The sequence below is a fragment of the Urocitellus parryii genome, chromosome 3 (assembly GCF_045843805.1).
Source record: "Urocitellus parryii isolate mUroPar1 chromosome 3, mUroPar1.hap1, whole genome shotgun sequence".
Classification (NCBI taxonomy): Eukaryota; Metazoa; Chordata; class Mammalia; order Rodentia; family Sciuridae; genus Urocitellus; species Urocitellus parryii.
Window position 1 is genome coordinate 70,360,803 of NC_135533.1, and position 22,536 is coordinate 70,383,338.

The following is a 22,536-nucleotide window of genomic DNA, read 5'->3' on the forward strand; positions in this document are numbered from 1 at the left end:
ATCCACTTACTTAATTTGTAAGAAATTGAATGTTCAATGTATAAAACCTACGTTTTTGCCATTTTAAATAAAATATAAATTTTAAAATGCCTTTTGATAGCTGTTAATGGGTATTCAAAATATATGAATTATCATATAATACTTATATATTTCCTTAGAATACAATATGAGAGAACCAAGTTTACCATTCCCCTCTACAAAAAAATAAAGAAAGAAGAAAAAGGACAACAGAAAACTCTCTATTTCTAAAATATTTTTGGTAAATGATATCTAAGTCCATTTTCTATTGCCATAACTGAGCACCTGAGACTATAATATAAAGAATAGAGTTTTATTTAGCTCATGTTCTGAGGGTTGGGGGGGTTCAAGGACATAGTACTGGCATCAAGTGAGGACCTTCTTGCTGCCTTATAACAGTTCAGAGAGCATGTCACAGTGAGACAGAGCAAATTTGTCAGTAAGAGTTCACTTTAAGACAAAGGCATTCCCACTATAACCAATAATCTATGACAAATTAATATATTAACCTATGAATGAATTAATAACCTCCAAAATATCTCACCTCCAATCATTTTTAAACTATGGATTTGGGGATTAAATTTCTAACATGAATTTTATGTTTTATGCCCCATGTCTCCCTTTAATATTAGAAAAGAACCAATAAACTGGAATAAAAAACATAATAAATGAAGATGATCCATTGATAAACAATTACTCCATTTTCTGAATCCTGTCTCCCCATTATGTCCACTCTACATTTAGCAGGAACTGGTAAGTTGGAATATCATGTATGAATTGCTGTTTACTACATAAATTTAAAAATTACATTTCCCTTTATCTGTCTTAATATTTCCTCAATGGTTTTAAGTATAAACAATCCATAAATTAAATGTCTGACATACAAAAAGCATTCATATGTGAACTGGACAATGACCATTTGATTTGATTTCAAATGAAACCAAACAAACTTAAAATGTGTATCTGCCAAATATTATTCTTTTGATTATCTGAGGAGATATCTAATACACACACACATGCACACACATTACATTTAAATTTATATTGTTCCTATATTTTTAATAATATATGTATTAAAGATTCTAAAATATGTTGAAGAATTCTAGAAAGAGATGCTTTAATGTCATTCCAATGCAGTTATTGCATTATACCCATAAAAATCATTCAAGATTGTATATTTTATAATAGCAGAAACCTCTTTCTGACCAATTTTTCTGCCAATTATAGTTACAAATATGGTCAATTTCTTTGTGTGAGCACTATCAATGACTTGCAAATCCAAAATTCTGGTCATAAGATAAACAAAGAGACCAGGATGTGTATATGATATTTGGCCCTTTTAAGGTGTTTGCCAATAGCTGAGAGGCTTAGAAGCTAAGAAATTTGGAAGTTGCAAAAAAATAAGGAAGGCCCCTGGTAAATACGACTGGTTGAAACCTCCCTACTTACATCCTGGAAAGGTGCCCCCAAAATAGAAGAAATCCAATATGGTACAAATTAATACATATTTTTGTCTCTAAAGAGCCTCAAATTACCCCAATTTTTTAAAAATGTGATTCTCTTAAACTGAATTAAAAATATGTGAGTTACAAAAGTTTAACAACTCACCAATTTTTTGGAGGAAAAAGAAGTAATGAAAACAGACATAATAGAATTCGAAATACAGGTGGGATCATGTAAATAGTTGAACAGAATCAAGTGAAATTCTAAGACTGAAAAATAGAATAAGTGAAATTAGGGACTCAATGGATGATTTAATATTTACTTAGACATACCTGAATAGAGAATTAATGAACTGGAAAATACATCAGAAAAAAATATCCAGACTGAAATATAGGGAAAAAAAGAATTAAAAAACAGAGAGGGAAAAAAATGCAAAGAAGACATGTGGGACATGTTATTTGTACAATTAAAAAATAAGAAAGTAGGAAAGATAAAATAACAGAAGCAAAGTTTGAGGAGATAATGGCTGAAATTTTCCACTGATGAAAGGCATTTAGTCAGAGATATGAGAACTGGAAGCAGAATAAGTTAAAAGGAAATCACATCTAGAGTTCAGTACTTTTCCAGAAGTGCTATAACCACTTGCATATGATCCGCTCTTCTGTAGGCAACAATTATAAACTATAGGCAACATATTTTTAAATTATTTGAAATCCTTATAGAGTGACCAAAATAAGCAGAAACTGCAATGGTCAATCTTTGAAAGAAGCAAACAAAATTGGATGAAGTCTACATTGATACAGCTTTTACCTCTGAGGGTATGCTCTGGTTCAGATGACCCGGATGGCTAACATTAAACAGAAAGGCATGGTCTTATTTGTTTGAAGTATCAGCAGTAGGATATGGTAACTAGAGATTGAGAGGGAACTCTCAGGAAAAGGATTCTCAGAAGGATAACCCCTAAATCTGCACAATTTCTCCTAAAATCCTTGACTGATACCTGGATAGCACGTGGGCAAGAGAGAGTTCAAGGAGCCCACTTGGAAGCCATAGCTAGGGGAGATATGAAAGTCAAATAATGATTTAAGTTGCTGGTCACCATTGGGGTGAGAGATTTTGGACTTGGAATTCTGCCAAGTTACAGGGGCTTGATATACACTGTGGTCTTTCCACTTAAACTCTAGATAGATTATACTTAGGACAACAATGATATTCCAGGTCTAAGGGCAAATCCAAAGCAGATCTTTCCCCAAAAAACCAAACTTCCACAAATCAAGGTGATTTTTTTTTATTAATTTACCAGCCTGACAGATAAAAACAGCAGAATAAAGGGCCTTTACAATAAATCATTCCAATTTTCTAGTATATATAATTTGAAAAATCTCTAGACATGTCAAATAACAGACACAGAAAAGTATGACTATAATAAGGAGAAATAAATCAACATAAACTGATCCTGAGCTAACTCAGATATTGGTATTAGCAGAGAAGTTTTTAAAGGCAACTATATTATTTTTATGGCCAAAAATTTAAAGGAAACCTGATTGTTATAAATGAACAAAGGGTGAATCTGAAAGGACACATAGAAACTATAAAAAAGGAAAAGAACTGAAATTATAATGTCTGAAATGCTAAATTCAGTGGGTAGGCTAATAGGAGATAAGAGATGGCAGAAGAAATGATCAATGAACTTTAAACAGAACAATTTTAATTATACAACCCAAAGTACAATAAAAAAAATTTTAAAGATAACATATCATAAGTAATATGTGGAATATATGAAGAAGTTAATAAATACATAACAGTGATCCCACAGGAAAAAATAATTTTAAGGATAACTATTTAAGGAAATGATGGTTGAAAAATTCCCAAACTTAGTATGAAACATCAACTTATATACCCAAGAGACTCAACAAACACCAATTAGGAGACATAGAAAACTACACTTAGGCAACATACTCAAACTATAGACCAAAGGCAAAAGAAAATCTTAAAAACAGAGAAAAGAAGTCTTAACATAACCAGTGAAGAGATAGGATGACTGATTCTCAAAGAAACAAAGAAAGCCAGAAGACACTGCAGTGCTATCTTCAAAGTAATAGCTGCTAAACTAGAATACTAAACTCAGTGAAAATACCATTTAAAAATAAATCTGCATACTTCTCAAACAACCAAAAATGGAGAGACTGAATCATTAGCTGAAACTCATCAAAGAAAATACTTCAGGGAGTTCCTCACAAGAAGGAAATTAATCCCAGATGGAGACATCGAAATGAAGGAGAAATGAACAGTAAATATGTGAGCAAACTTTTAAAATACTGACTTCAGAAATAATAACTCTGTATTGTAGAGTTTAAAATACATGTACAATTTTTAAGTGGCAAACATAACACAAAAGGCAATGGTTGTTACATAATGTTGTCTGTCTTAGGACTAATTAGGAATATGCTGTGATCTGAATGGTTATCCCCTCAAAAAAAAAAAAAAAATCCATGTGTAAATCCTAACCTCAAGGAGATGGTACTAGAAGAGTACCATCTTGCGTCTCATACTAAGATTGGGGGCTTTGGGAGATGATTAGAGCCAAATGAATTGGATTAGTACACCCTTTTAAAGAGGCTTCATAGAGCTTGTTTTCCACTATGTGAGGCTACCCTGAGAGGATGTCAGTCTGTATAAGAAGAGGGCTCTCACTAGATATAACTCAGCTGGCCCTATGATCTTGGACTTCCCAACTTCCAAAACTGCAGTGATGGTTACTTTATAAAAATGACCAGGGAAGCCCATGATGAGAAAATTTTGAGTAGAGACCTGAACAATGTCAAGGACAGAATCACTGTATATGTATACATGGTTGTAGACTAGGAAGGTAGAGAGAAATATGTAAATATTTTTATACTTTGGGTCAATGTGATTGAAGGTAAATCCTTTTAAGTTTCTGTTTGTGACTACAGCACATTATTAATAAAAAAAATTGGGAGACTGAAGGGTGTACTTTAATTAATGATATTGAAATATTTTTCAAGTTCTATTTTGAAAGGTCATCTCCTCTCTCTCTGCCAAAAAGTATGTTAGTGAAGTTCTGAATCTAAAGTATAATTTAAAAATTTTCTTTAAATTATTTTTGCTGATAATTTGGACTCAGACACTATATATTTAAGGCAAAATTGGGCATAAAAATTGGTAGTTTAACATTCATCTAAGTTTAAAAGTATTTCCATATACAATACATTTTAATAAAATATTTGGTAAAATTCTTTGTTATGACTTACAAAAAGTAAAAAAGAAATTACAAAATGGCAGCTCTAAGTCCTCCTAAGGCACAATCACTATTTTATATTCTGCAAATGTAATATATAAAAGTCAGTATACATATACACTCCCCAGTATTTAAATGGCAATTACTGGGAACAATTTAGGTGGCCAAAATAATTTTATACTGATTACATTTATAATTCACAGAAGGATGACTCCATTCAGTCTAGAAACCTCAGTTCAAGCATCTGTCCTGTGAAGCCCTCCCCTCTGCTCCCTCATCAGATTCCTCTGTGTACAATCCACTCATCATCTTCTCTGCCTCTACAGAACCTGTTCCACACTCCATTCCTACTGGTAGACCATGTGAGACCTGTTTGCCTCTTTATTACTTCCACCTTCCATCAGAAAACTGAGAAAATTTGTTTTATGCATCTTAATTTTCCATTCTTAACACAGCACTTAACATTCATACATTGATTGGACAGATATTTTTTAATCAATTTTGTGAAATTACAGTATTAAATTCAGCAAGATTAACCTTGTTCTGGACTAGGACTAGACTAGCTTGTTCACAACCCAGCAAGGGAGAAAATACACACATGAACTCTTAGTGTGCCAGTGAGATTCATGCCCTCATGAATGTGCATAACAGGTAGTGCAGTGATTAACTTTGGCTGAAGTTGCATTTCTGAGGAAGTAACTCTTGAGCCAAGTTGTTCAACAAGAATTAGGTGTTAACTCTGTTGGTGATGTGTTAGATGACTGGAGAATACAAAATGGAACAGAAAGGGCACTTATCTCCTCTCTGAAGATTTATAACCTTGAATTAATAGTTTGAGTGAGAATGACACAGGTAGTCAATAAGGGTAGCAAGGTTGGTGGCCAGTTTGCTAAACTGTTAAAATACTGAATTCTTCCATACCAGTGGTAAATAGCAGCTCTTCCATGCACCTCTCCATTTACTCCTTATTCTACATTCTCTTGATATCCTTGATCCACAACCCTCAGACTTATTGTGCACTAGCGACTAAAATGTCAAAACCCCTATGCACTTAATATGTTACATATAATCTCGGGGAATACACTTCACCAAGGAGGGAGATTATAAAACATGAAATAAATGTGAGTATTCAATAAACTGCAGTTAAAGGTCAGACCCTGAGGTTCAAGCTGGGGAACAAAGGAAATAGAATTAAAGAATTGAGAAGGGCAATGAACATTCATTGTAAGATTTTTAAGCAGATCTGCTTTCAAAAACAACAATTCTAGCCAGGTACAGTGGCATATGCCTCTAATTCTAGCAGCTCAGGAGGCTGAGGCAGGAAGATTGAGAGTTGAAACTCAGGCTTAGCAATTTAGCAAGACCCTAAGTAATTCATCGAGACCCTGTCTCTAAATAAAATATAAAAAAGGGGCCAAGGGATTTGGCTCAGTGGTTAAGTGCCCCTGGGTTCAATTCCTCCTACAAAGAAAACAAAAAACAAAACAATAAAACCAATTTTGACCACTTTAGTATATAAGGGCCAGAAGATCTTTATTGGATTGAGCTATCCTGATGCTAATAAATTATTAGTAGAAACATATGTTCTTACTATGTTTCTGTGTGTGTGTGTGTGTGTGTGTGTGTGTGAACACATGTATTTCTATTGCTCTTTCTTTTCTGCCTGCTAATGAGACATTAGTATCCACATTTGCAAGATGGCTAGTCATTATTTGGGATCTTGTCTGCTGATAACACTGAAGAAAATGAGTCCAGATGAACAGAGGGAATTGATCCAGAGACTCTGTTTTAATCAGCACAAACCTCCAGCCAACAAGAAGGAAAAGGGAAAAAAGGCTTTATAAATCCTACAGACTTTGTGGGGAATTTGTCTCCTTATTTGTACAAATTACAGAATCTGTTATTCTACTACTACTCCCTTTTGCAAGTGGTGATTTCAGTATTATAGATAGGACACTGAGAAATCATTTGGGGAAAAATCAAACTCAGCTGATCTAGAGTGATTTTCTTATTTCACTGAGAACATTTCATTAAAAAGTGACTGAATGCTGATAAATGAGTTTCTTCATCATTTTGATCAGGCATGAGATCATGCAGAAGTTTTGAATTTAAAAGGGACAATGGAAAAGGCTTGATTGTTTTAAAGTATTGATAGAATTGGTTTTCCATTATTTAATTCCTTACTTGCATAAAAGACAATATGTTCCTCATTAATGGATGTCTGGTTAAGTGATAATTAAATACCAAAACAAGATCTGAACAATTCATTGTTTTATTTTAACATCACTGTTCACTGCCAGTTTATCTGGCAATCACTGCACTGTAGACACTAACAATTACAATGTAATTCCTATTATTATATGTATGTCTTTTCATGTTCTTTCTTAACAGTAAATGATAAATTATTGTCATTGAATATTAATTTTCAAAATCTTTCAGCGGCAGGGACAAAATCAAAACCCAATCAACAGAATAAGTATGTACAACAAGAAATCAAGGTTACCTCCTTTAAGACATAGATGCAATATTTTCATATTCCTAAAAGATCTGCATTTGGGGGGGGGGGAAATAAACAATATAGTACTAAAATTTAACACAGAATCTGGTGTTGTTTAATACTGTTTAATATTTTAAAACTTTAAGAATACAGATCACCTTAATGTGGACATTGTTTCTTGTATTCATATTCATATTTATATTCATATTCATATTGTAGGGAGATTTCCCCTTTTGGGGTGCTCCCCTCCCACTATAATTGTCTTCTCAAAGTGGGCAGTCCGGAGGAACCATGCAGTCATTCCTCTTCACTCTTAACCAGTATGCGCTCTGGAGGAAGAACGGATTCCAATTTCTGCCAGCGTTCTGGAGGCCACAGGATATGAGTAGCATGAGCATGCAGAAGTCCCAGGGAAACCTGAGTCCATGAAAACACAAAGAAAGCAACAAAGAAAACATTTTATAAAGGTCATCATCAATATCTTGAGAGCAGAATTTGATCCACGTCTGGCATTCCATAGAAAGATGCTAATAAAATAGTCAACACTTACATAGATAGCATTTTCCCAGGTGTCTTATGTATATAAACTCCTTCCATACTTGCAACAACCATTTTTTGTAGGTAGTTTATTATTTACACTTTATAGATCAGGAAAAAAAAATGTCCAGAGAGATTAAGAAATCTGTCAAAAGTCACATACTATCAATTGCTGGAATCTGGCTCCAGTACCAGGCAGGACAGGTTGCAACTCTAACGGGTACCCTCAAGAACCTGTCTCTATAGACTCAGGAAGCATAAATAGTTTATAATCTCAGAATTTCTTACAGAGTTCATGTATCTGAATTTCATTTTGAAAAAAATCATACAGACTTGAAAAATTCAGATTTTGTGAAAAGTATTGTGCTAATATTGTATGAGCTTCAAGTTAGGTGTGAATCCCTGGTAGCCTGCCTTGGTGGGAGACCACACTGAGCAACAGGGAACCAGCATTCCCGGAGACAGTAAAACCTAAGGGCAAGCCGGCAAGCCAAACAGGGTGGAACAGGAAGCTAAGGAAAGTATGAAGATCATGGCAGATGGTCAAGAAGCCCATCAGCAGAGATGAGCAGTGATCTGCCAGGAGGGAAGAGGAGGCAAGGGGAAAAAACTCTTCCTGGAGGAAGTAAGGCTGAGCCCAGAGGCAGAAAGGGAACCTTAAACATCATAATCTCCCTAAAGACATTAACTCAATGAGCTGGAGAAGATGGCATAGTTGTTTAAAATACAGATCAGGGCCATAGCCTCAGAGATCACCTGCCAGGGGGTCTGAGGTAAGGCTAGAAATCCATGTCATTTGTTGTTGTTATTATTGTTACTACTGTGGAATATCTGAATGGTTCTTGAAGACATTCATACTTAGGACATAGTTTTTGAATGCCAGCTACAAATCATGTATTATATGTCCAATTCATTTACTAATTTATTTTCAAATGTTTTCCCTATTGACTGTCTACAGAGATTAGCACAGAATTGTTGGTGATACAGTGGATAGAACCCACAGGTGCTTTACCACTGAGCTATACCCTCAGCACTTTTCATTTCTACTTTCGGACAGAGTGTTGCTAAGTTTTTAATGTTGACCTTGAACTTTTAATCCTCCTGCTTCAGCCTCCTGAGTCGATGGGATTACAGATATATACCACTACCCCAGGCTAAGATGTTTACTATTAATACCATATTACTTGTTATATAGTCCACGTTCAAAATTTTCCAATTGTTCCAATAGTATCTTTTCTATCTATTTTATTTTTAAAATTTGGGATCTAATCAAGGATGACAAATTACATTTAGTGGCCATTATTTGCTTCCAATTATATTTTGTTTACTTTAACCTGAAGTCCAGGACAGTTACCTTACAAAATGTCCAACATCTAGCATTGCCTGATGTTTTTTCTCTCTAGCATTGTCTGATTTTTTTTTTCCTCTCATAAATAGATGCAAGTTAAAACATTTTGGCGAGATTAAAATACAGTTGATAATGTGTTCTTCCCACTCTATCACACTGGGAGACAACAATATCAGCTTTTCCCATTGTTTTAATGTTAAGTTTGATAGCTTAATTAAGATGATGGTGACCAGATTTCTCCATTACAAACACATATTTTCCCTTTTGTAATTAATAAGTAATATATGGGATATTTTGAAACAGGATAAATATTCTGTATGTCAACAACATTACATCTAATGACTTTACCATCCCTTAACAATCCTGCCTTAATTACTTAATTAATTGTACTTCAAGTCTTGCTTTTTTCAAGTTCTTAAACTTTTTCACAAGGGTGCTTTGCCAATTTTTTTAACTTCACTGAACTCTTGCCAATATATTTGTTTGCTTGCTTGCTTTAGTTTTGGAGTTCAGTTTTGGACACAGTCATTCAACTCTGGGTTTTTTAATCAACACTCATTTTACCGAAACTAATCTTAGGATTCTTTAATTTCAAATTTATTAAAGATACTATTCTCAAATCATGAGAAAAATTAATCTTCACAATTATGAATAATAATGGTGAAAAATATATATCAATGAATAATACCAAAATTGCTTAAAATCATGATATGGGAATGCAAAATTCAGGGTTTAAAAAAATGTTTTAAAATAGTATTTTTTATGTATGTGTGTGTGTGTGTGTTTGTGTGTGCACAGATATCTATACATGTTATATATAAAAAGCCTATTCATTTTCCTGATTGTGTGGACATGGGTCTTTATTTTTTGTTGGTATGTCTATAGACATGCAGAAAGCATAGTGAATATAGAAGAATATAAAAATCCAGTAATACCAGAACGTTTTCAAAATCAAAAGCTATGTTTTGAATAAAGTTATGCTTTGGCCTCCACATCTGGTATATTAGGATTCTCCAGAGAAATAAAACAGGAAATATAATATAAGGATATTTATTTTAGGGAATTAGCACACCTCATTGTGGAGGTTTAGCAAGTCCAAAATCTAGCAGGGGCAACTGTTAGAAGACTGGGGAAAACGTTGTAGTTTAAATTCAAAGGTAGTCTTCTGGTGAATCAGGAAGCGTTAATATTGTAGATGAGGTATAAGGCATCTGTTGGCTCTTTCCCTCTGAATGGGGTGGCAGGCAGGGGCAGGTGAACCTATTGCTCTACTCAGGCATTCAACTGATTGGAGGAGGCCCACCAAAATCATTGGATAATCTGCATTATTCATAGCCAACTGATTTAAATATAAATCTCATCCTGAAGCACACTCACAGAAACACCCAGAATAATGTTAAACCAAATATCTGGGCACTGCAGCCCAGCCAAATTGACATATGAGATTAACCATTCTGCCTGGGAAATGGAATCCTCTTCCTCCTACTCCTCTTTAATTCACATAGTTTAACCACACATACCAACTCATTTAATTTTCACAATAACTGCTGAGTAGGTACAATTATCACCTCTACTTCATTGTTGAGGAAACCTAGATACAGCAATATGGTTTTTGAACTGAGACTCAAACACATAAACTCTGGTTCCAGAGCATCTGTATCACAATTTATCATCCAAATAAGATACATTTGATAGTCAACAGGAGCATTATTTTAATTAGGTCAGGATACTAAGTGGAAAATGGGCTGGTCAAATCAGGATGTATAGTTGCCTTACTTGATGCTTCTTGATCTTGCTAGGTCCCACTTCATTTCCTAAGAAATTTATCAAAACTAATTGAAAGTCTATTATTATGAGCCCAACTTTGTCCTCCAAATTTATATGTTGACATCTTAACAGTATCTGAGAATGCAACTACATTTGGAGATATGCTCTATAATGAGTGATTAAGTTAAAATAAGACCCTACCTGACTTGACTTGTGTTCTTATAATAGATTAGGATACTCATAGAGACACCAGGCATGCATGCACACAGAGCACGTGAGAACACAGCAAAAAGGAGACTATCTGTAAGTCCAGAAGAGAGACCTGAGAAGAAACCAGACCTGTTGATTCTTGGATCTAGGACTTCCAGCTCCTAAACTATCAGAAAATAGATGGTTGTTTAAGCAACTCATCTATGATGATGTAGCTATGACAGTCCTTGCAAATTAATATACACATGAAACAAAAAAAGGAACATCAAGCTAGAATTAAGGTTCATAGTATGTCCCAATCTTCACTCAAAATATGGATAAAAGAAAAGAAATGGTTTCTGTATTAAAGAGAGATAATTGAGCACATACAACTCTTCCAATAAGTTAAATACTTCAACTACTATAGTTTGGCTTTTAAAAAGGCCTAGGCATAAAAGGTTTGTTCTACAGTCTGTGGCTCTATTGAGTGGTGGTAAAACCTTTAAAAGGAGGGGTCTAGTGAGAGTTCTTCTGGTCATTGGAGGTGTACCCATGAAGATCTTAGAATGCCAGCCCTTTCCCCACCCTGTCTTTTGCATCCCAAATAGTGCACAGTTTTGTTGTGTACTATTGTCATGATATACTGCCCTACCATAGGCCCCAAATCAACAGGGCCTACCAAGCCTCCAAAACTGGGGGCCAAAATAAACTTTTTTTAATAAGCCAATAATTTCAGGTATTTGTTTTAGTAACAGAATACAGATTAATGAATCAACAATATAACATCTTATTGGAAGTTGGTTCTCTTCTCCTTACTTATTTGTGTCCCGTGTATAACTGTGTCTCTTTAAATGGATTTAGAATATTTTCAGACAATAAGAATCTACTTTTATAATAAATATTAAACTACAACACAAAAACATCAAGAGAACCATTGTAAACCTTTAGTAGATCTACTGAATGAGAAACACCTCCATCTGCCTGTATTAATGGACCTCTTACATACCTCTGTTGTCCCTAGGGGACCTTGCATATTGGTAAGCAGTGATATAGAATAGTAGCCACCACATTGTTTTGGTTGTGTACCTCATCAGCAAAATTTTTAGAATTCACTTTCATTATTTATATTTTAAAATTATATATAATTAGAAATCCATAAAATCAAACATTAGCAAAGCTCAAATGTTGAGAGCCACAGTTTAGTCAGAATGACGCCTGGCATTAGAGGGAATGGTTGAAAGGTGACCCTGCTCCGGGATTAGGGCGGATCCTGCTGCCTTGGGTGCCCACCACTTTGGAGTTCCCATTGAGTTCTTTCGGGGATTCAGAGAGAATTGCCGCGCTGAGCCGGGGAGAGGGAATGTGTTCCCGGGAAGTGTGTGTAGAGTCTGGTGAGAGTTCAGGAATAAAGAGTTGCTATTTGAACCTACAAGGCTTTGTGGCAGCTCGGTTATTTTGTGCCCAGTCACACTGCGGCACTCAAATTCTAAATTTTAGATACAAACAGATGTTTTAATTATTTCTTGCATTCAGAGTATCATTATCACATCACCGGGATGTTCATATCCCTACTTTAGGGGTAGCTACTCTAGGAATCACCAAAAGTACTAGTTGGAAAGTCATCAGTACTATATTAATCAACCAGTTTGTTTTGTCTACAAAATGCCAGGGAACCACATAGACTAAATTTACACTGAATTGCTTGTCTCCAGTTGAATTGGCTCCACGGGGAAGTTATTTTGGCATCTGCCAGACACAGCTTTTATGAGCCCAGTTTTTCCTTCAGGTGCCAGGAGCACAGGTAAATGCTGTGAGGCTCCCTCTACAACCTCCCCATGGACCTGCAGTCTGCAGGACATGCCTCCATTCCTTGGCTTCAGGAGACCCTCTCTGAGAGCAGGGTTTACAAGGATAAAATAAGGACAAGTGAAAGCAAAAGAGTGCTGAAGTAGAACAGAGTAGAAAACACAGGAAAGAAGATAGGGAAGGAAGACGCCTATTGCTGGTAACAAAGACCTTTCTTAGAAGATGTTTAATACTGAAGGATCAGAAGAGGATCTATGTGAGAATGAGATAAAGCACAAAACTTCTAAGTTCACTTGATTAAAATGTTTTCTAAATAGGAAAAACAAACACATTTATCTACATTATTAGCAAATAAAATCTATCTTTGATGAATTTATTTAGCAGCACAAAAAGAGGGAGAATTTTTCACAAAGTTGTTGTCAGATGATATTTATCTTACAATATTTGCTTACTTATAATTATGTTTGAAAATCAAATCAAACTGGAAAAATATATGAACTTTGAAGAATGTTGTTTTAAAATAAGTACTGATATTTCAAAGCCTAAAGAAATGTCAGCTTTACAATCAGACATCCAAAGTCCTTCACATTTATGTCCTTCCAAACATCTTCATGATTTTCTCACCTACCTTAAGAGAAACATCCATATCTCTTAGAAAACATTATTAGATGACACGAGGACTTTGTAATCATGGATGGTATGCCACAATGGGTTGACAGCAAATAGCTCCTACCAAAGAACTCTGATATATCTCAAGAATTGTTAAAAGATCAAATATAAGTTAAAATGCATGTAAATGTGTACATGTAATAATATATTTTCTTTTGTGTTTACTGCATCTTCTCAATAAGTCATTTAAACACATTATAAAGGCACAGGAAATTGGTTCAGATTGTCTCTGGTGACTCTTATTTGCCTCTAAGGAAAATGAACAAGAATAACTTATCACAAGTGATTCACAGTTCATGATGCATCATAGATGGTTTATTTGGCCACTGATCATCACTCTAGCTACCTGTTTTCTTTCCAGACTAAAGTTTCCAGAATACAACATCAATGCCAATTTGCTCCGTGTGAGCTAGTGAACACTTCCCAGGGATACATTAATGAAGTCTTTCTGGATTGTGGTGCAACAAAGAGAGTATTGTCCTTGGAACTACTGCTGAGACCAAAGCTGGGAGTGTCCTAAGATAACAAGGTCACTGAAGAGAAAACCAGGACTTCACTGGCAACCTTTGCTTTGTTAACCTGCATTCAGTGCCACAGTGGAGGGAGATGTCCTGACAATACAGATTCTGCCTTCCTGGTTGGACCTCACAGGTCACCATTATTCTGCTCATTTCATCATCACACATCAATACAATAATACTAAAAACAACCTGAGAGACAACAGAAAAAGAGAAAACAATAAAGTAATTCCTTTAATAGCACAAAAGCAAGCATTCTTTAGATACCAACAAAAACAGATGCATGGTCTAAGAAAATCAAACAGAATTAAAAATAAAGGCAGGCACACAAAAATGTCACATAGAAAAATGAGCAATTGTTCTGTTCAAAAAGGATTATCAAAAAGATATTTTGAAAAAAGACTGAAGAGTGGAAACAATGCTGTCTACTGTATTTTCAAACATGGATTAACACATCCGGATTTCAATTTTTCATCAACATATTTTGATAATAGCAGGCAAGGTTCACAAAGGGAAAGTATTAGACTACCATGCATTTCCACATTCCTGAAGTGCTTATCTGCACAGCACTAAACAGGTAAACACCACTCCTAACAAAGACATGTTTACAAAGAATGCTTCCATCCTAACCACTGACTTGTATCTATCTACTCAAAGAAAAGCAAATAGGAGCAAAGCTTCCGTTCTTCAGGTGCATGAGGTGAGATGTACAGAAGGAAAAAAAAAAGCATCAAACTCCTAAGATCTAACTTTTGGTAAGAAAAAAAATTAAAGATAGATGGATAGAAATGAAGAAGAGAGAAGGGAGAATTAGAAAAATGGAAAAATGGGTTAGAACAAAGAGGAAGGAGCAACAGATGAGGAAAAGTGCAGAGACAGTGGTGGCACAATGTGGAAGCTTTCTTTGCCAGGAATTAACTACTTCCACTTCCCTCTCTGGTACCACCATCCTCCTGAGGGACCCTAGCTGCAATGTCACTTCTGTGAACAGTTCACATGCAGGAAAACTCAACATCTTTCTCTTTCTCCTCCCTGAACTACCAAGCACAAGAGGCCTTGCATGGACGAGTATTTCCCTTAGATGGGAGCTCTTTCCTGAAGGGATATAACAGGCCCACAGAACCTAACTGGCAACTCCAAAATCTAAAGAGCTCACATGAACACATTTTGTAATCTGGTAGCAAGACCTGACCCCACCTGAGCTGTTATGAATGGCGGTCCTCATTTCTCCACACAGTGTGTCTGTTTATCATTTTTGCTGCAGAAGCGTTAAGGTGCTTGATTACAGAGCTGCCCCACACTCAGCTGGGAGTATTACCTAATATATGGTACAGACATTGTTACAGACAGACACTCATATCACATTTCCAACAGTTGGAAAATTGGATTTCTATAATACATCTATGTCTTGAGGTTTTAGGTACAACATTAAATATATGCAACAGCAAATATATAACATTGAGAATCAATGTAATCAGAATTAGGGGCTTAATTCTAGAAGGGACAGCACCCTGCTAGATGTGGGAAATACATAGAAAACAATAAACATGATCCCTGTTCTCTAGGAACTCATGATCTGGTGGGAAAGACAGATGTTTAAACAAAACATTAAAACAAATCTGGCTTGCTAGCCATCCCAAGGAGCCCAGGGCCCTGGGAGCAGAGGGTGTGGCAAGACTTGGAAGATTGCACTGATTCGGATTCTTCTAAGCTCACTCCAAGGGCTGCCAGAGACTTCCATCTCCTGAGGGCAGATCTCCACCCATGATATCTCCTGCCAGACTTTTACCATGAACATTTCTCCTGATTTTCCACTGGATGTCCAAGTTCAGATAACATGATAGTTTGTTACAATGTAAAATTCTGCCACTGAAAAGTAAAGCCATATGCTTTACAAAAGGTTCAAAATGATCTCTCTTTCAAAGGCCTCATTCTAGGACAAGTGTTTTCCTTCATTACCAACAATTTTAACTTTAATCATTTCAAAGCAATTTTCCTGTTCAAGACTTAGCTTTAATCAGAATGCATTTTCAGGTCACTTCATGGCCTCTTCATGATTCTCTCCAGATAACTACAGAATCATGCATAATCATTCAAGTCCCCCAAGACACCCTCAGTAAGTAGTCAGTTCAACATTTTATGCAAAAATAGATACCAAACAGGCCTCTAGGGGTATCTTCAGCTAATTTTCATGAATTAATTTCCCAGGATTAATGTTTATGCACCCGTCTCTTCACCACATAATCAAATCACTAGAGTTGAAGTGGTCTAGCTCCTTATTTTGCAGCTTGATTAAGCAGGTGATGAAATGCTTGAATATAATTTGGATAGTTAGCAACTCACAGCATTCCCAATAATCCACAGTGGGTGGATGACATTACTGACCGATGTCTCATTGTGTTCTCTAGTAGTTGATGCCCCACATGCTATTTTTTTATGTAGGAAATAAAACTGCACATAAACCCAGGAGGAGAGAGGTATAAAGTCTTTATTGTTGTTGATACTGTCTTAAACAATATTTAGACCAACAGGGCAGGCGGCCACTGCGATGGGAGAGACTACCATTGGAAAAGGAGGATTTGGGATGATGATAGCCAGTGCCTGCCATGCTACTGTAATGGATGCAGCTATTCCTCTACTGAGGTCACCTGTGTATTTTAGGTGGTCATCTGGCATCCAGTTTTTGTCCAGCCATCTCTTCCTACTTCCCTTCTCTCTTTCATCCTTTTCAAAATGAAAGTGAGAAGGCTTATAAAAGAAATAATCAGAAATAAGAGAAGATAAATAAAAGTGGCAACTTACGACCCTAAAGAGTTGCTCTAACATACCTGGTACTTAGCTATCTGAGAGCTGTTTGAAGAGGAAAAATATGCTAACTTCACAGTTCTCTTATAAAAGCAAGAAACTTTCATTTTTTAAAAGGAAAGCTACCTTTTTTTTTTCAGGGGGATACCTGGATTGAACCCAGGGGCACTAAGCCACTGAGCCACATCCTCAGCCCTTTTTGTATTTTATTTAGAGACAGGGTCTCACTGAGTTGCTCAGCACCTTGCTTTTGCTGAGGCTGGCTTTGAGTTCATGATCCACCTGCTTCAACCTCACAAGCTGCTGGGATTACAGGCATGCACCACGGCACCCAGCTAGGAAGCTATGTTTTTCTCTGATTTAATTTCTAGAAAATATTTCTGGTACAAGGTATAGCACCAGATACTCTATGGGTCCCAATGTATAACATCCATAGCAGGTTTCCCCCAAAAGGCAGAAGCAGAATTAAGGTTACTAGCAATCTGATAAATATTGTTCTGCAAGAGACTAAGATGATATAGTCTTACATGAAATTTTCTGAATATTTAACTTAGTCTAACAAGAAAAACATGTATTACCTGAAGGCTTAGGTAATAAGATTCCCTTTAAAAGATCTTTCCTAAATATCCTTCCTATCTTAATATACAATATCTGCTCTAAGTTGTTTGTGATTGGAAATAATTCCTGATCCCAACCTATTACTATATAAGCACTGATAAATGAAGAGTTAGAATCAGTGATTCACTCCATTCTGTCTTTCTCCTCATACTAGAATGACAACTTCAAGTGGTCAGAGCTACAACTGCAATTCTTATTTTCCATCAGAAGTCCCCCAAATTCCATAGAATAGTGTTATTAAAGAAAAAAATAAAGTAAAACAGAAGGTAAATTGTTATTGGCTAAATGCTAGGAAAACTGGATTTTCTGGAAGAAAGTAATTTATCAGGGCTTGAAGTTTCAAAGGTACATATGGTGATGCTGGTGAAGCCAAATATACTTCATTACGATCCTGACAGGCCTGGGCATGACACACCCAATGGCACTAGTCTTGGTGATGCTTGCATGTCCATGAGAGTCTCTATGACAGTGATCATGCTCTTCTACTGCCTATTCCCCAAGCCAAATGGTTCATTAGTCCTCCTCTCCAACCCCAGCAGCTAGAGGAGCAATAGACCCAGGCTCAGCCAGTCGGACACCCACATCTGGAAATAAGAAAGTAAAGGAAGTGACACAAAGATGCAACTATACTGGCAGAGATATGAGTGCCATTAAGATTTACTGGCAGAGACACCAACTGCTATTCTTACCACCCTGTTCCTGTGGAGTGGCATAAGTTGTCCTCTGTTGCTAATTCTGCCAAGCCTTCTTTTCATCCTACCCATTCTGTGTAAGCTATTCAATATCCTTCCCATGGCATCTTTTCTGTTTAAATTAGTCAGGAGGAAAATGAAAAAAATCAGAATGGTTTGTGTTGTTAGCAACCAAGATACTTGATTGGTGTGCTGTTATCAACATACTGGTGAAAGAATAATGTCTATAAGGATATTAGTAATTAAGTCTAATTCCTATTTTTATAGGTAAGAAAACTGAGGCTCAGAAATACTACTCACAGTCCCCAAACAGTTAGAGCTAGTACTCAAATCCTACTACTGGCTCTTATTGAAAGCCCTGTTCATGATACCTGTCAGTGAAATGAAGTGTAGAGCCCTGGAAATTGTAATGTTTGGCAATGGGCCCTGCATCGATGCTTTCTAAGCCCGTTTTACCCTAGGGAAAAGTGAGGTCTTTCATTTTCTACAGGAAAAAAAACAAGCATTGCACATTAGGGTTTGTACACAGCCATGTCACTCTGTTTGGGAACTGCTACTGATTTGTGGCACCAGAGCATGTTACAAGCCACTGGGCTGTAAGAAACATTTGCTGGCAGCTACAAGAAAGCCAGTGCTTATTACAGCAGCATGCTTATATCCACATGCATAAAAGACCCTAGAAAATAAATAAATGTGATAAGATTATAAAGTACACTTCTATTACTCAACACAATGAATGGGCAAAGGCCTACCATGTTCAAAACACAGAGAAAGGTGTTCAAAATCTACCGAGATGTGTGGCACATGGACTCTGGCTTCAGGAGTCCATGTAAGACAGTTGTCACAGGTTTAAGGGAAGACAGTTGTCACAGGCTTGATCCAAGGGATGTTTGTCAGAAGCAGAGAAGTGAAGGTTATAGGAAATGGGAATAATCTGGTGAGAAACACAGGACACTGAAGAATTAGGAAGAGAGACAGGTTTTAAACTGTGACTAGAAGCCACTTCTAACTGCAACCTAAGGAAAAAACACAGGAAAGAGAGTGGTGAACAAGAGGGCAGTCAGGAGATTTTTTTGCAATGATGTTGACAAAAGATAGTGCCCTGCAAAAAAGAAAAAAAATGATAAAAAGAATACTTTCAGAATGAAATTCAAACTTCCTAGCATGGTACACATGGCCCTTTATACATGTACCTCTGTCTTTTATCTCAGCCCTCCTCAACTTGTACCCGTCTTGCAAAGACCATGCTCACTCACTCATACCTCTGCACATTTACACACACTGTGTTTTTGGCCTTTCTTCTACTTTTACCTAGATAAGGCCTCTTCATCTTTTCAGACATAGTTTACATGCCATGCCCTCCTGAAAGACTTCCATGTCCCCATTCCTATTTCAACAGCCTACATACACATGTTTATCATTAACAATTATCATACTGTAGAGTGACGGTCCACTCCGTTCTCTGTCTTATTAGCTGTGAGCTTCTTCAAGTAAGCACTGTTTCATTTTTCAAAGAAACAGCATAAAAGTAGAAAGAAACTAAAAAATGTTTGAAGATTGAGGAAATAAATGAAACAAACTACATGGATATAAATAGAATCTGGCAACTGACTGGACATGGGAGCTGAGAAAAGAACAATGAGTAGACATGAATGACCTGCCTGGAAAAAGATGGTATTGCCATTAGTAACAAGGGATCACAGTACAAGGAGCAGATCTGGGAAAAAGGAGTTCAGTTTTGGGTTATTCATTCTAAGATCCCTAAATTCTGTCAGGGGAAGATATTCTACATGCAGTTGAACATTTGGGCAAGAGTGTGAAGTAGAACCTAACAGACTGAGAGTTTTCAGCAGCACTCATGGGAATACAAATGAGTGAAGAAGAAGAAGAAAGCAAAAATGCTGAAGACAGACACTGCAGGGAACATTTCATAGGTAAAAACAAGCAGGCTCTCTAGTTGCCCTGCTGAGAAATCATCTTGTTTGTAAAGAACAGTTTGAACAGCCAACAAGGTAATGTTAATGAGATCATGTTAAAAGTGTATTGGTGTAATGTCAGTCTGAATAGTGATACTAAGTTCCCAGATATATAGACCTCATTGTTGAAGTGTTAGCTTGAATTGTTAACAGAGTCATTTCAGCTTAGGAAGTTCTCTCCTGCTTCTGTGATTTTCAGGGTTTTTTTCAATTTTCAGTTCTCACAAATAATAGTTATCTGCCTTTGTACTTTGATTACAGTAGTTAATTTAAAGAAATCTATTGAGGATTGTTCAACATGCTATCAATAAACATGCTGGCACAAAGCCAGAGCTGAGATGCTCTGTATGAGATACACAAATTGCTAAGGGTAAATAACATTTAGTCTTTTGATTCTGAATGTACAAAACAGTTATTGTCTGAAAGTTAATAATAACAGAATATTTAAGGTATAAACATAAAATTATGGGTAATCTCTGTCAAAGACGATATAATATCAGCAAGATAAATACTGGTATACAAGTACTCTGAACCAGAAGAAATTCCTCATGGCTAACTATGGACTATCTGTGTGTAGTTTATCTACAGAAAACTTTTACATTTCAAACTGATATTTCCTCAAGTTGATTGAATACTTTTAAATCGTATCTCTTTTCTCTATGTGTGTCATGTGTATGTCAGAAAAAAGGTTGATAATTTTAACAGTAGCCTAAGGAAAATATGATAACACGGGCAAACTGAATTTTCAGAGGAAAGTGACAAATAATCTAAACATTATCCACTGCTACAGATTTAATACAACTTTACTCCACTGACTCAGACAATCTAGCACTGGCTCTGATTTGTAAATTCTCTTAATGTTTTATGAAACGTTTCTGTTGTGTGATATGTTTAGATGGATCTTGGTAGGGCAAAAGGCTGTGGTTGAATGCTGCAATTCTTGATGCTTTATAAAGTCAGGGACAATTATTAAGTGCCAGGGCTTCCACCTGCAGCATAAGGAGCACTTAGCCTTTGGGGCCCTATGGCTGAATAGAAGCACCCACCACCTTGTGGGAGAAAGAGAGATTTGGGCTAATGATGAAGGTTTTGCCATATTTCACTCATGTCCTCATGCATACTCTGTGCAGTCTCCCAGTGTTAAGAAATTGTCATCAATCAGCTTCCCTTAGAAAGTGAAATGGAATAAAGTGCTCACAGAACACCAGGAATAGAACCTGCTCTGTCTTGGGAAAAGTCTTTTCATAAAAATCTTTGACCTTATTTAGCCCACTTCATCCAGTACAAACGGGCACTTGAAATTACAGTTCCAAAGAGTTTTTCTTTTCCTTCCAATAGTTTAACATTTTCCAAGTTTTTTTTTTTTCCTACGCCTTCTTAAACCTGAAAAGACATCAGTTTCACCTCTTTAAAGAAATTTTAACTTGTTATTTCAATCTAGACAAATTCATCAGTCAAAGAGAGCATCATTTCTAGTTATCAAAAGTCCTGTTGATTCAGCATCAATAGCATAGCACCCATGTTTCTGGAACACTGTAATATACTGATACTTCAAGGAAAAGAAGTGCAGTGAACATGAGTTTCAGAGGGCAGAGCATAGACCTTAAAGTTAGAAACCAAAGTTGGGATCTAGACCCTGAAAATTAATGTTAGTATTATTGTTGGTAAGTCACTTTACTTCTTTGGTCTTACTTTTCTCATTCTCAAATGGGAATAATAGTATCAACTCTGCAAGGTTGCCACAAGAATTAAATGGTGTAGTTTGCAAAGCCCAGCATAGTGCCCTACTACATACTAAATCCTACACGACAGTCCCAGGTTTATCAGGTACAGATAAACCCTGAGGGACTACCCAGTAGTAACAACGAATAAGAAAATAAAGGGTTGAAAAGAGCTGAATTATATCTAATCCCATCATTAACTGTTAATGATGTTGAACTAGGAGTTAGGCCTTTGAAAAAAATTATATTTGGTTAGCTTGTGATACTGGCTTACAACAAATATAAAAATGATCACAAAAGTATTGTCCCCATAAATTTACTTCTTAGAAAATCTCCCCATAATATCAATAATACATGGTTGTTGTTATGTTTCATTTATTGATGCAGACCTGAACTTTAAAGGAGCTTTTCTATCTACTAAGATGAATTCAATGAAAATGAAATCCTTTGGGTTAAGACCTAAAAGACCTCTACCTCTGGTAGAGACATCTGCAGTATTAGACAAAAGAAGAATGGTGGGCTGTTACTTTAAATTACTTTGTGATAGATCACAAAGAAATGGATTTTAGTTAAATGAGAAGTATTTTCTTGATTTCCTCCCATCTTTCAATGGCAAAAGTCCCACTAAAATATGAATTTTCTTAACAAAATAATACTGCATTATAAATTGTGC

General features: G+C 36.1%; 1 protein-coding gene across 2 annotated transcripts in view; it reads right to left on the reverse strand.

Annotated features, from left to right (window-relative positions):
- Window positions 1–2,962: 2,962 nt before the first annotated feature.
- Window positions 2,963–22,536, reverse strand: part of Immp2l (inner mitochondrial membrane peptidase subunit 2) — an 893,720-nt gene continuing 874,146 nt past the window's right edge. For both annotated transcript variants that reach the window (XM_026408285.2, XM_077796726.1), the window contains one exon: window positions 2,963–7,634. In XM_026408285.2, the coding sequence (XP_026264070.1) occupies window positions 7,515–7,634 (120 nt within the window). In that variant the 3' untranslated portion in view covers window positions 2,963–7,514. The remainder of the gene's footprint in view (window positions 7,635–22,536) is intronic.